Genomic DNA, 13,679 nt, shown 5'->3' with positions numbered 1-13,679 from the left:
GTTTTTGAAGAAAGCATTCAGCCTTTTAAAGGAAACCTACCACTTATAGTGGCAGGTTTCAGAAGAAAATACCGAGCACCAGCTCAGGGTGAGCTGGTGCCAGAGCTTATTTTTGTTAGTGTTTTAAACCGCTGTATTGCGGTTTAAAACACTTTTTAAACTTTATAGCCGGCGCAGGGAGGTACGCGCTCGGCGCTTACCATGCGCGCGGCTCTCCTTCACTTCCTATGTAGCCGCGCGCATGGTAAGCTCACCCTGAGCTGGTGCTCGGTATTTCCATCTGAAACCTGCCACTTCAAGTGGTAGGTTTCCTTTAAAGGTTTATTGGTGGTAGAGTGTCCTAATTAGACTACTTGTTTAGTCTAGGGCAGTGATGGCGAACCTTTTAGAGACCAAGTTCGCAAACTATAAACCAAAATCCACTTATTTACTGCAAAGTGCCAACATTGCATTTTAAGCAGTAGCTTATTGCTACCTGCTCTTCAACATCTATCAATTGTATCGGCCCCTTGAGGCCACTAATACAGTTGAAAGAAGGAGAGCACATTCAGACTATCATTGTAGCTTCTCACCAGGGTCTCTTTGTACAGTAAGAATGTAGGGTCCAGTAGGATGACCTATAAAGATATTGCAGTTCTATGAACACTTTCTCACTTTTACCGCAGTTCCAAACAGGCAATGAAGTGTCGTTTTAAAATAGCGCTGATTGCAGCCTCTCTTAAATTGCCTGGGTCTGCAGGAAGATATTGGTTGAATTTGGTCCTGTTTGGTGAACTCTGTCTTGGGGTTAATAGTCTGAGTGCCCACAGAAAGGGCTCCGAGTGCCACCTCTGGCACCCGTGCCATAGGTTCGCCACCACTGGTCTAGGGGATGGGGGGACCGTTTTTAGCAAGTTTTCGGGCACCATTATTAATTAACCCCTTAAGGACGCAGGGTTTTTCTGCTCATTTCTCGCTCTCCAACTTCAAAAATCCATAACTTTTTAATTTTTACGTGTATAGACCTGTGTGAGGGCTTACTTTGTGCGTAACAAATTTTACTTTCCCGTAATGTTATTTATTTTAACATGCCGTGTACTGCGAAGCTGAAAAAAAATCCCAAATCTGGAAAAAATTTTAAAAAACGTCACGTTCTTGTGGGCTCAGTTTTTTCGACTTTGACTGTGCGCTCAAAATAACACCGCAGCTTTATTCTTTGGTTCGGTGCGATCGCGGTGATACCAAATTTATATAGGTTTTATTGTGCGCCGGGGTTGTATTCCGGCCACATCGCTCCAGTAATAGTGCTCGAGCGGCCGTTTGCGGCCACACCGAGCACTATACAGTGACGGGCAGGAGCTTCTTGTCCGGACGGACGGAGGCTCCTGCCCGACTGTCAAGGCCGCGGGGGCCCGTTGCTGGCAGGACAAGCGTCGGGGGCCAGGTCGAAACGGTCCGCGGGCCGTAGTTTGGGGCCCCCTGCCCTAGATGCTCAGATCGCTCCTACCATATACTGCAATACTTCTGTATTGCAATATATGGCATTTTTGCAGCTCATTGTAACGAATCTGCGATCGTAATAAAGATGGCGCCGCCCGGGCGTATTTAGCGGTGGGGGTTTTCTGCAATATGCAAAAACCCCCACCCTTGTATGAAGAGAACTCAGCCCATGAGCCCTCTTCATACACTCCTTATACCTCTCCGCCGTAGAGCTACGACGCAGAGCATTAAGGGGTTAAATATGCACTTTGTAAGGCAGCCGGCGCCAGCTTTTAATTTATTCACATCCTCCGCTGCAAGCAGTCTCCTGCTCCTGGCCAGGGAACTAGAGAGAGCACACCGCCCGCTTTCCACGCCCACAGGCTCTGGCGTCACTGGCCGGAATGCAATTCCCCAGCCGGGAGCAAGGTGGCTTGCAGCAGTAAGGGTGGTGGTGGGGGTGTGCATGTGTGTGAATAAATTAAAAGCAGATCATTAATAAAGATGCCCGAAGTCCCCAATTCCCTAGACGGAACAAGCGTCTAATGAGGACACTCTACCACCAGTAAATTACATGTGTTAGATGTCCTTTAAAGAGCCACTCCTGCTTAGATACATTCCCAAATCTGTTGAGGCAAAAATAATTATTTTTAGTTCTTAAAAAAAGATCTGAAGTAACTCACCATAGCTGGATAAAATAGGATAAACACTGCAGAGCCAAGAAAACCAGTGGGGCCCAATATATAGACATTGTACACCATCCCAAGTACTGCAACTATAGGTCCTCCTGCCAGCAGGCTGCCAACAGCTGCAGCTTCAAACACTCGCTGCCCATCGCTGGAGCAAACATTTATCAGCTACAAATAAATTTAAAAGAAAAAAAAAAAAAAAAAAAAAAAAAATGGGATTTTAAACCAGTAAAAAAATATTAGTTTTACCTCTGTTTTTTAAAAAGCATACACAGCAATCTATACTGAGCGAAATACTCACCTCGCCCAGTGATTTTTCTTTTATATTCTTTAGCTTAAGAATCTTCTTGAAGGCCATGGTAAGTATGGCCCCTCGAAGTCGGGAACCAGTTCGATAATTTAAAGCCCATGTAAGTGCCAGGGACCAAGATCTGACAATCTCTGTCATGAGGAGCCCAAACACTAACAACAAGCTGTATGAGAGGTCCGTCTCACTCTGCTGGGTATATTCCAAGAGGCTTTTCACTACGAACGCCTACGGGGAGAGAGGCAAAGAGGCATGAGGAGTCTTGTATCCTTTTCACAACAATGTTACCAAGCTTTATGCAAAGTTAGAATGCCGACATTGGTTTCCCAAAGTCCGAGCAGGAAAACAATACTGCTGGAGGCAAGTGTGTAATATGTAGAGATGGTGAATAGAAGTTATAAGAGACATAAAATGCAAGGTGGTTACACATACATCCTCAAAATAGTAACAGCAGTACCGACTTGTGACAGGACTTAAAAGCATTCTAACTTAACATAAAACTTCATTTATGAATAGTACAATATCATACAATAACCAAAATAGTTTAACAGAAACAGAGGCAGTAAATTAAAGGAAAAATAATAAAAGTAAAAAATAAATCTTAATGCAAATACTTAATTTGTATTCAACGTGCGCATTGGATAAAAAGGAACAATTGTACCTACAGTTGTACGGGGAAGAGAAGGACATTTTGGCAATAAATTCCTGAAAATAAATATCAGCAGTTCATTATTGTAGAAAAAAAAAAAAAAAAAACAAGAAAGTGAAAACAATACAATTCAACTGTGTACTCTGGACACTTTACGCTTACCCAGGCAACCAGTCTTCCACTATACCAAAAGCTCTGACAGGTTCACATCCCAGCCGGCGAATTCATAATGCTCTTTCCTATTTGTCATTCTCTAGATCGCTAAATAAATCAATTAAGTTACACTACTGCACCACTATTTTACCAACAATTGAGCATTTAACTATCATGGATAAAAAACTGTCAACTTAGGGAAAAAACAAAATTTTATTTAGGGAGTGGGGTTGTGTTTCACCAAACAGAATCCAACAAGCACTTCTGTAGTAACAGAATCACATACAATTCATAGAGAGATAATATACAGGTGTCAAACAAACATTCTACCAATTCATTCCACTGGTTCTGAAAATATTAAACTTAAAAAGCAAAAAAAAAAAAAAAAAAAAAAAAAGGAAAAAGAAAAACTTTTCATCAATTTCTTGAGCTGTATCCAATAATTAGATCGCCACAATGACAAAAAAAAAAAAAAATTTATAGAGATGAAATACAAAGATTTAACAAAAGATCAGAACGATAAACCGGATGGCTGGAATCTTTTGAGTCTTTTCTAGTCCTTGTACAACAGTCTTTCAAGCTGAGCCAATCACTCGGTTGGCATGTGGCTGGCACAGATTATGAGCTTTGAACGCGTATGCCATCGGTAGGTAGGAAGAAACCTGATGTTACGCATTACCCAGCCTGCCTTTCCTGTTATTACAGGAGGAGTCCGATGAGTCCATGTCCTTGTTGTCTCCCCAACTCAGCCATGTTGGGGGTAGCTTTCAGCTCATATTTGTATAAGGGAAAGGCAGCACTTGGAAAGGCGAAGAGACTGCACATAAGGCTGCTTGTTTGGTAATGGAACACTGGGGTACCTGCTTGTGTAAAATTTTGGCACCGAAGGATGAAACAAACTACTTTTAAAGACACTGGATACATAAACTAAAAAAAAAAAATAATAATAATGAAAAAAAAGGACCACAGATACAGCAAGATAATGGAAGACCTGCTTCTAAGAGAGCCTTGTGAAGGCACTGCAGAAGGTGTGTGCACCTCCAGTAACCAGGTAGAGACTCAAGAAAAAAAAAATCAAAATGTTCCGTATCCAATGATTAAAGGGTAAGAAAACAAATGCCCAGCATTCACAATTATCAATTTACCAGGTGAAAAAAAATAAACTAAACAGAAACAAATAAATGTAGAATGGGAAGCAAATAATGAAAGCACTGTTAAGAGTTAATGGGAGAATCTGCAGATTAATGTTACCATAGGCTTAAGCTTCTTGTGGTTGTAAGCATTCCCGTGGAATAAAGAAGACCTTACCTTGATCTTGCACCCCGTGTGTTTCTGCCCAGCTTGCCTGGCTGAATCTGGCCGCAGAACTGCCACCCTGGAAATTCTAAAGAATAGCTTCTGTCATTGGTTCCACTACAGAGGTTACGTTAGTAATGATCCCTCTCCCACCCCATTATTAGTCCAGCGTCTCACATGACAAAACAGGAGAGGCTGGACAACACATGTGAAATCAAACCAATGTTCTCTATCAGTACAACCCAATGTTCTTCTTACTGTACAATACAGAAAAGGGGATAGATAGTCATATGGAAATGGATTACATAATATACCTTCCATCCTCATCTCAAAAGGATTATTGTGCCAAGTCATCTACCAGAGTATTTTTTTCAGTACAAAGGCCTTCTGATATTTGACCAAGAAAAGCAACAACCACATTTTCCAAACAAGATTAAAAATGGACACAAAATAGTCCATTATGTAAAAGCTCTATCAGTATCGGCATCGTTACAGCAATTCTGCACCTAACTAGCTGGAAAAGGTACCAAGCCGTATGGCTCACTTACTTCAACAGGAAACCATTGTTCGTCCTAAATTCATGTCAAGACCATAGAGATGATCTACCATAAAAAGCCATTTAACACAAAACATCAAGTCTGCTGACCATGACCTAAAGAGTGTGGAACACACACACAAAAAAAGAAAACATGGATATAAACTTGTCTTCCTATAATCTATTGCTTGAAAATGAAGCCACTTGTGTAGTTTGCGTGGGAGAACCCATTTCCTATGTAGTGTAACAATGACAGAAGCTCTTCTTAATGAATCTTGTTTTGTTAAGTTAAGATCATTCTATGAGTAATAAAACACCTAAACCAACAGACTCAAAATTATCAAAACCTCATGAAAAATAGCACAAGTTGCCAATAGAACAATTGTAGGCAGTGAATGTCATTATAAAAATAAAACTTAAACATTATAACAGTGCCCCATAAGTACTTACCCATATATTGCACCTTCATCTTTACACAGCACACTGAAAATTAGTACTAAAAGTAGCGAAACTGCTATATACCTGAAGAAAAATTGGCAACAGGTTGCAATGGAGAGAATAGGATGCTACAGCTGGCTGAGAACATGCATGTACAACCGCTGTGGAATTATGTGAGGTAAGAGGTGCCCACAGGGAGACCTTATTAGAATTCATCCTTGTGCCTAATGCATCTGTCTTATTCTGTAAGCAAGACAGCAGTTGCCCTACACAGCTAATCCATTTCAGTGAAAGGCAAAAGCCAAACACTGCTACTTTATATTACATAACATTACAGACAAGTCAATTCATTTTATGATCTGCAGTTTATATCTCTTTTTAGAATTCGTAATTCTGAAATACGTTATATTCATGTAAAGTCAACCACAGATTAAACGTGGCCAAAAATAATAAAAAAAAATAAAAACAGGACTTATTCTGCAGATCAATAATAAAATGCTCTATATTAGGGCAAAGAAACCACAAAAAAAAAAAAAAAAAAAGCTAAAGACAATATTCCCTGTGGGTGCATGAAACAGGGTGGAAATTACTTACTGGACCAATGAAGCCAGCTAGTTGAGTGAGCATCAGGCACATGATGGAGATGATCAGCCGTGTTCGACAGAATCTCCATGCAACACTCCGAAGAGATGCTTCGTCACCCCCTCGCTCCTTCATCTCCTCACACCATAGTCTCTCTAACCTGTATGAAAAAATAACATGCATAAACCAGGTTCTTGTAAGCCATGCTTAAGAGACTACTTTTCTCTTTTTCTATGACGTGAAGGTCCACTATACCCATGCATATACAGAGAATAGACATATTTATGTCTCTACAGATCTGATATTTGGAACATTTTGTAAACTGTATAAAAGACAATTTTTTTGGCTCTTTATCAGTCTGATATGATAAGGTTTTACATTTAAACATAAAACCTACCGTATTTTCTGGACTATAAGACGCACTTTTTAGCAAGAAAAAATCTTGCTAAAAAGTGCCTGCGTCTTATAGTCCGGAGGTCAGGAGGATCCAGCACTGCCAGACCCTCCTGACCTCTGTAAGGGAGATCGGGTGCTACCCAGAACTGCACCCGATCTCCCAGAGAAGAGCCTCCGCACTGCTCTTACCTCTCCCCGAAGTCCTACTGTACGGGACCTGCGGTGATGTCAGAATCATGTGACTGATCACATGCTTCTTACATCACTGCAGGTCTCATACTCTCATGCTGCGCTGGGACAGGGTGAGAAGAAGGGGAATGGGGGAAGTATGTGTGTGCGTATAGGTGAGCTGAGCGAGTGTGCGTATAGGTGAGCTGAGCGAGTGTGCGTATAGGTGAGCTGAGCGAGTGTGCGTATAGGTGAGCTGAGCGAGTGTGCGTATAGGTGAGCTGAGCGAGTGTGCGTATAGGTGAGCTGAGCGAGTGTGCGTATAGGTGAGCTGAGCGAGTGTGCGTATAGGTGAGCTGAGCGAGTGTGCGTATAGGTGAGCTGAGCGAGTGTGCGTATAGGTGAGCTGAGCGAGTGTGCGTATAGGTGAGCTGAGCGAGTGTGCGTATAGGTGAGCTGAGCGAGTGTGCGTATAGGTGAGCTGAGCGAGTGTGCGTATAGGTGAGCTGAGCGAGTGTGCGTATAGGTGAGCTGAGCGAGTGTGCGTATAGGTGAGCTGAGCGAGTGTGCGTATAGGTGAGCTGAGCGAGTGTGCGTATAGGTGAGCTGAGCGAGTGTGCGTATAGGTGAGCTGAGCGAGTGTGCGTATAGGTGAGCTGAGCGAGTGTGCGTATAGGTGAGCTGAGCGAGTGTGCGTATAGGTGAGCTGAGCGAGTGTGCGTATAGGTGAGCTGAGCGAGTGTGCGTATAGGTGAGCTGAGCGAGTGTGCGTATAGGTGAGCTGAGCGAGTGTGCGTATAGGTGAGCTGAGCGAGTGTGCGTATAGGTGAGCTGAGCGAGTGTGCGTATAGGTGAGCTGAGCGAGTGTGCGTATAGGTGAGCTGAGCGAGTGTGCGTATAGGTGAGCTGAGCGAGTGTGCGTATAGGTGAGCTGAGCGAGTGTGCGTATAGGTGAGCTGAGCGAGTGTGCGTATAGGTGAGCTGAGCGAGTGTGCGTATAGGTGAGCTGAGCGAGTGTGCGTATAGGTGAGCTGAGCGAGTGTGCGTATAGGTGAGCTGAGCGAGTGTGCGTATAGGTGAGCTGAGCGAGTGTGCGTATAGGTGAGCTGAGCGAGTGTGCGTATAGGTGAGCTGAGCGAGTGTGCGTATAGGTGAGCTGAGCGAGTGTGCGTATAGGTGAGCTGAGCGAGTGTGCGTATAGGTGAGCTGAGCGAGTGTGCGTATAGGTGAGCTGAGCGAGTGTGCGTATAGGTGAGCTGAGCGAGTGTGCGTATAGGTGAGCTGAGCGAGTGTGCGTATAGGTGAGCTGAGCGAGTGTGCGTATAGGTGAGCTGAGCGAGTGTGCGTATAGGTGAGCTGAGCGAGTGTGCGTATAGGTGAGCTGAGCGAGTGTGCGTATAGGTGAGCTGAGCGAGTGTGCGTATAGGTGAGCTGAGCGAGTGTGCGTATAGGTGAGCTGAGCGAGTGTGCGTATAGGTGAGCTGAGCGAGTGTGCGTATAGGTGAGCTGAGCGAGTGTGCGTATAGGTGAGCTGAGCGAGTGTGCGTATAGGTGAGCTGAGCGAGTGTGCGTATAGGTGAGCTGAGCGAGTGTGCGTATAGGTGAGCTGAGCGAGTGTGCGTATAGGTGAGCTGAGCGAGTGTGCGTATAGGTGAGCTGAGCGAGTGTGCGTATAGGTGAGCTGAGCGAGTGTGCGTATAGGTGGGCTGAGCGAGTGTGCGTATAGGTGGGCTGAGCGAGTGTGCGTATAGGTGGGCTGAGCGAGTGTGCGTATAGGTGGGCTGAGCGAGTGTGCGTATAGGTGGGCTGAGCGAGTGTGCGTATAGGTGGGCTGTGAGCTGAGCGAGTGTGCGTATAGGTGGGCTGTGAGCTGAGCGAGTGTGCGTATAGGTGGGCTGTGAGCTGAGCGAGTGTGCGTATAGGTGGGCTGAGCGAGTGTGCGTATAGGTGGGCTGAGCGAGTGTGCGTATAGGTGGGCTGAGCGAGTGTGCGTATAGGTGGGCTGAGCGAGTGTGCGTATAGGTGGGCTGAGCGAGTGTGCGTATAGGTGGGCTGAGCGAGTGTGCGTATAGGTGGGCTGAGCGAGTGTGCGTATAGGTGGGCTGAGCGAGTGTGCGTATAGGTGGGCTGAGCGAGTGTGCGTATAGGTGGGCTGAGCGAGTGTGCGTATAGGTGGGCTGAGCGAGTGTGCGTATAGGTGGGCTGAGCGAGTGTGCGTATAGGTGGGCTGAGCGAGTGTGCGTATAGGTGGGCTGAGCGAGTGTGCGTATAGGTGGGCTGAGCGAGTGTGCGTATAGGTGGGCTGAGCGAGTGTGCGTATAGGTGGGCTGAGCGAGTGTGCGTATAGTGCAACCGACAGAAATATTTTAATTGGTGTAAAATATATTTTTCCTTTTTTTGGAAGCCTAAATCTGGGGTGCGTCTTATAGTAAGAAGCGTCTTATAGTCCGAAAAATACGGTATATTAAAAAAAAAAAAACACACACTATTAAAATGCGTTCAGACAAAGAGCAGAATACAGAATCAAAAACTCTCTAAAGACAATTTATATTAAATATCAGAAAAAAATGGATCTATGAGTAAGTGTCCCTGGTTAATCATGATGGATTTGATGGCTCATAGTCTTCAGTCAAAAGGCAAGAGTTCTCCTACTGGAGATTTTGCCAATTAAGGCCGCCTTATAGGCCTGTGGAGACCTAAAGCCATTGATGCTCCACTAGGGAATTCTGGGAAGTATGAAAATATGGTTTCCAAGGTGTTAAATGGAAAATAATGCCTCCTTTTGCTACCTTGAAAGCCAGCCTCCTTAACACCAAGTAGAACCTACAAGAAGTTTAATACAGCACTGCATTTTGAAATTCTTTCCTGCTTCCCAGTATGCAGCATGGAAGCATAAATACCATCACCATGAAGTGCAATTTGTTACGCAGAAAACAAGCCCTCACAGAGCTCTTTACGTGTAAATAAAAAAAAAATAAAAATATATATTATATATATATATATATATATATATAATATATATTTTTTTTTTTTTGATTGTGGGGATCCAAAAATAAAACAACAAAGGGAGAGGTCCTTAAAGGGTGAAGTATCAAATGCGTTTTTGAAGACTTTTTCAACACTATTAAAGTGAGATAGGTCTAAGATGCTGTGGTAACACACCCGATTGCTATATACATTACGCCTTGCCCTAAAAACATTGCAGTTATATTCATTAGAAACTACGGTAAGTAATTCAGAGACTTCTGGTGATGAAAATAATGTTTTAAACCATTTCTTCCTTTACTCTTGGTTTCAACTTTTTTTGTACTATATATTGATAAAGTGCAGTATAAGGGATATGTGACAAATAGTTTTTTGATCTATGTGCGAGGGCCCTGCGAAATCCACACTGTTATAAGCCAAATATGATTTTTTTTTCACGTTTTGTTTAAACTACATTTAATTGCATTTTATTCATTATAAAAATCTTGATATCACAATATCAGGATATTCCATGAGGCTGATGGGGTCACAGATTCTCCTTTTCTCTTAATATAATTTCTATTTTCTCTCCAATACTGCGCTGTTTTTCTGGCACCCACCCATTTCCCAAATTTGATACTAGAGTGTACATTCCACAACTGTTTTCCTTTATAGGGTGTTTTTTATTTTTACAGCTCTATGGTGTATGTTAGAATATTTTTGTTGTCCTGCTTCACTGAAGAAATAGAAAGAAAATACTGATGCAGATGTGAACAGATTCTTTGTTAAACAACCTTAGGTACCATGAATGAGATCCTAGCGTGGTCCACAATAGAGTAAGATAACTGATGAATAACAACAAGTATATATAGTATAAAACAACATACCGTCTACTGTTAATATCAGAACACTCATGGCGGGACAATGGCCAGATATCTTCAAAAAACAACTCTCCTTTCTTGTAGGCTTTATGTGCAAGAGGTGAAAGCCAAGAAAAAGTCATGAACGAAAACAATCCAGCATTATCCACAGGGTGCTGGTGTCTGTAAAGAACATAAATCGAGAATTATTAAAAAAGCTATGCAAAGTATTTCAGATCACTTTTAAATACTGTGTCGGGGGGTAGTAGATCTTAAAGGGGTTTTCCCACGAAAGAAAATTCTCACATTTCAATCCCCAAGTGATGTAAACACAATAAAAATCATTTTCACCCCTTATTTTACAATGTTACTCAGTTGTATTGCCGTTTAAGCTCCCAGGCTTCTCAGGGCAAAATCCCAGGGTGTGCTCTAAGCAGACACATTATGATCCATCTAGTTCTGTGGGGTGACAATGTGGTTACATTATCAGGAACAGGTGTATATACCCTTTAATCCGGCTTCTGACATTGTACTAACATACAGACACATAGAAAGAGACAGATCAGAGATGCATGATATGCCTATTACACAGAGACACTGTTAGCGCTGCTACATCTAACAGATCTGTGCCCGTTTCCCCCTTCCCTCAGATCACTTTTCTCCTTGTAGATGGTAGTTTGCAGCTGCTCTCTGCTCACAATGTGCTGACAGGAAGTGTCTGTATCAGTGTGAGCCATGTCCAGGGGGAGTGGCTACAGGCACACAGCAGAGAGACACCAATCTCAGCTCCATGCTGTCACATACAAATCAAAGATGGCGGCCACCTGACCCCAAGTCAGAAGTTACATGGTCCTGTCTAGGGGCAAATTAAATTGTGTGCACCAGGACTGATAGAGACAGGTTGGACTTATATCTGAAATGCTGCATTTTTGTTAATAACACTGAATTAAAGAATGTGTTTTTGTTATCCTGAGTACATATAAGAAACATAAGAAAACCCCTTTAAAAGGACATCTACCATTAGATATGCAGTAATCTTTTAGTATGTATGTGGTGCAGCGTTTCCAGGAATCAAGGGTTTTAAAAATATTTTAATTAGGCTAGTAGTTTAATGTTGTAAATCTTGAGACAGTGTCCCTTTAGCGTCTTACAAGCATATAGAGATGGAAAAGACAACTTACTTGGAAGTAATTCGAAACGGTTTCAGCAAGTGTAGACCATAGTGGTATTTGCTATTGGGGTGATTTTCACCCAAGAACTGCAATTGTGAGTGTGCGGAGACATCCAATGGAAGCCCCTCAGCTCGTGCAGCAGTTTCTAGGGCATCAAGGCAGTCCACATTCTGCAAGTTGGAAAAGAAAACAGGATTACTAACAATACAGCAGGTATTAGAAAATATCAAATCTCAAAATAGTAATGAGGAACTGTAACACCAGTTTGGCCAACAGCCAACTTTTCTGACTCCACTACCCTGGTGGAGCAGCACATCTGTGTTGAACTGGGAGAGGACATCAACAAAAACAGAATTTAAGATGTTCCTCTATCTGAACTGTGCTGCTCAGTGTTACCTAGATCTCATTTCCTCTCCATTGGTAAACTCTTGACCATCATTGGGGATGGGGGGGGGGTTTGTTTGCTAATGGTCCACCGAGAATTGCAAGAAATATTCTGAAAGCCCCGACTAACAGAAGTGCTAACTTTACCCCATATTTCTTGTTTCTACTTCTTGTAGGTCATACTTGGTGTCAAGGGGGCTGCCTTTCAAGGTGGCAAAAGGAGGCATTGTTTTCCTGCTGAACTGGAATCCTCCTAAGCGCCCTATGCTAGGGAAATGGTTCTCGCTGATTAATGCAGAATTGCAGGTTTATGAACTCACTTACACCTGCTGATTGGACCTTTTACTTCCCTGAGATGGATGTGTGCCTTTACACACAGTTGTATTTTAAAAAATGCTTTTATTTTCATTTCTCAAAAAAAAAAAAAAAAAAAAAACAGGATGTCCAATCTGCAAAATATTAGATGCCTTTGTGGGCAAGTCAGGAGGACACTGATGCACATAAGGTTTTCTGCCAACTATGCCAAAAATGCCAGGTTTAGCCATTACGCATATGGCATGTATTTCAAGCACTAGACTGCTAGAGAATTTAACCCAGTTCTGCAAGACTAAGAAATAAGCCAAACATTGCCTGTTTTTTGTGTATTTTATGCATGGGGATGAAGCTCAACCTTACCACTGAAATGGTTGAATTCTGCACTGGATTTTGTAGCAGTGTAAAACAGTTTCCACAATATGTGTATGGGATTTTCATAACTCCCTTAAGCTACAATGCTGCTGTATTTATGGCTTATGGAAGGCTAGTAGTGAAAAAGTATATACAAAATTGGAAATAGGACTGCAACAGGAGTAAAACTATGGCGTGCACTGGAAAAGATACTGGGTAGATTTATCTTATGTATCAGTTATCTAATATGTAACATAACTTTGTATAAAGCATCTGTCAATAGTATCAAGTCAATTCATGACCATTAAAACAATTACCCAAATACAATGCATGGAGAAAAAAACAAAACAAAAAAAAAACACCACACCTTTTACAATGTATGCAAGATTCCCAAAATAAAATTTAAAGAGGAGTCATAACCGCCTTCTACATTGCTTTAAGTGCTCCATTATGGTACTTCATTATAATAAAACACTAGAAAGAATGATCCTTCCATTATGCAGCTACACTCAATGACAATTACTGTCAGAGGCAGCCTTAGAAATGTAAAAATAGGCGAGATTGCTTCCTGATCTGGTACATGAAGTATGGATACATTGCTCTATCTGAAAAAGTCTGAAATCACAATTGTTACCTGAAGTACTAATGCCGCAGACATTTGAGCTTTTTAAAAGCTTTATAAATAAAAGATAAAGAAACGAAAAATGGGGGATGTTGAGCAAAAAGAAGGTTTTAAAATGATAAGCTAGAAAAGCGGATGAAAAAAATTCTTTGGAAAAGGGAAATCATTTATCGTTTCTCACAAATCAAAGGGAAGACCTAAAAGCCTCAGTAAGTTTTCATAATATACACAAAATACATGGTATGTAAGGTATATCTATGTAGACCAAAAAAAAATAAATAAAATAATCCACCATCCAATCTAAACATATAGGAATGGTGAAAAATGGGCTAAAAACATA

The 13,679-nt window shown here is 42.1% G+C and overlaps 1 protein-coding gene across 4 annotated transcripts in view; it reads right to left on the bottom strand.

The window, feature by feature from the left end:
* ABCC5 (ATP binding cassette subfamily C member 5) overlaps nt 1-13,679 on the bottom strand; it is a 56,979-nt gene that overhangs the window by 29,965 nt on the left and 13,335 nt on the right. For 3 of the 4 annotated variants that reach the window (XM_072142412.1, XM_072142415.1, XM_072142414.1), the window contains exons 3-7: nt 11,677-11,837; nt 10,523-10,678; nt 6,120-6,267; nt 2,449-2,682; nt 2,142-2,315 (exon numbers count right to left, since the gene is read on the bottom strand). In XM_072142412.1, the coding sequence (XP_071998513.1) occupies nt 2,142-2,315; nt 2,449-2,682; nt 6,120-6,267; nt 10,523-10,678; nt 11,677-11,837 (873 nt within the window). Of the gene's footprint in view, nt 1-2,141; nt 2,316-2,448; nt 2,683-3,183; nt 4,641-6,119; nt 6,268-10,522; nt 10,679-11,676; nt 11,838-13,679 lie in introns of those variants that run through there. The other variant, XM_072142416.1, reaches the window with a different exon arrangement.

The sequence above is a fragment of the Engystomops pustulosus genome, chromosome 3 (assembly GCF_040894005.1).
Source record: "Engystomops pustulosus chromosome 3, aEngPut4.maternal, whole genome shotgun sequence".
Taxonomy (NCBI): Eukaryota; Metazoa; Chordata; class Amphibia; order Anura; family Leptodactylidae; genus Engystomops; species Engystomops pustulosus.
This window is presented reverse-complemented; position numbering and strand designations above follow the sequence as displayed.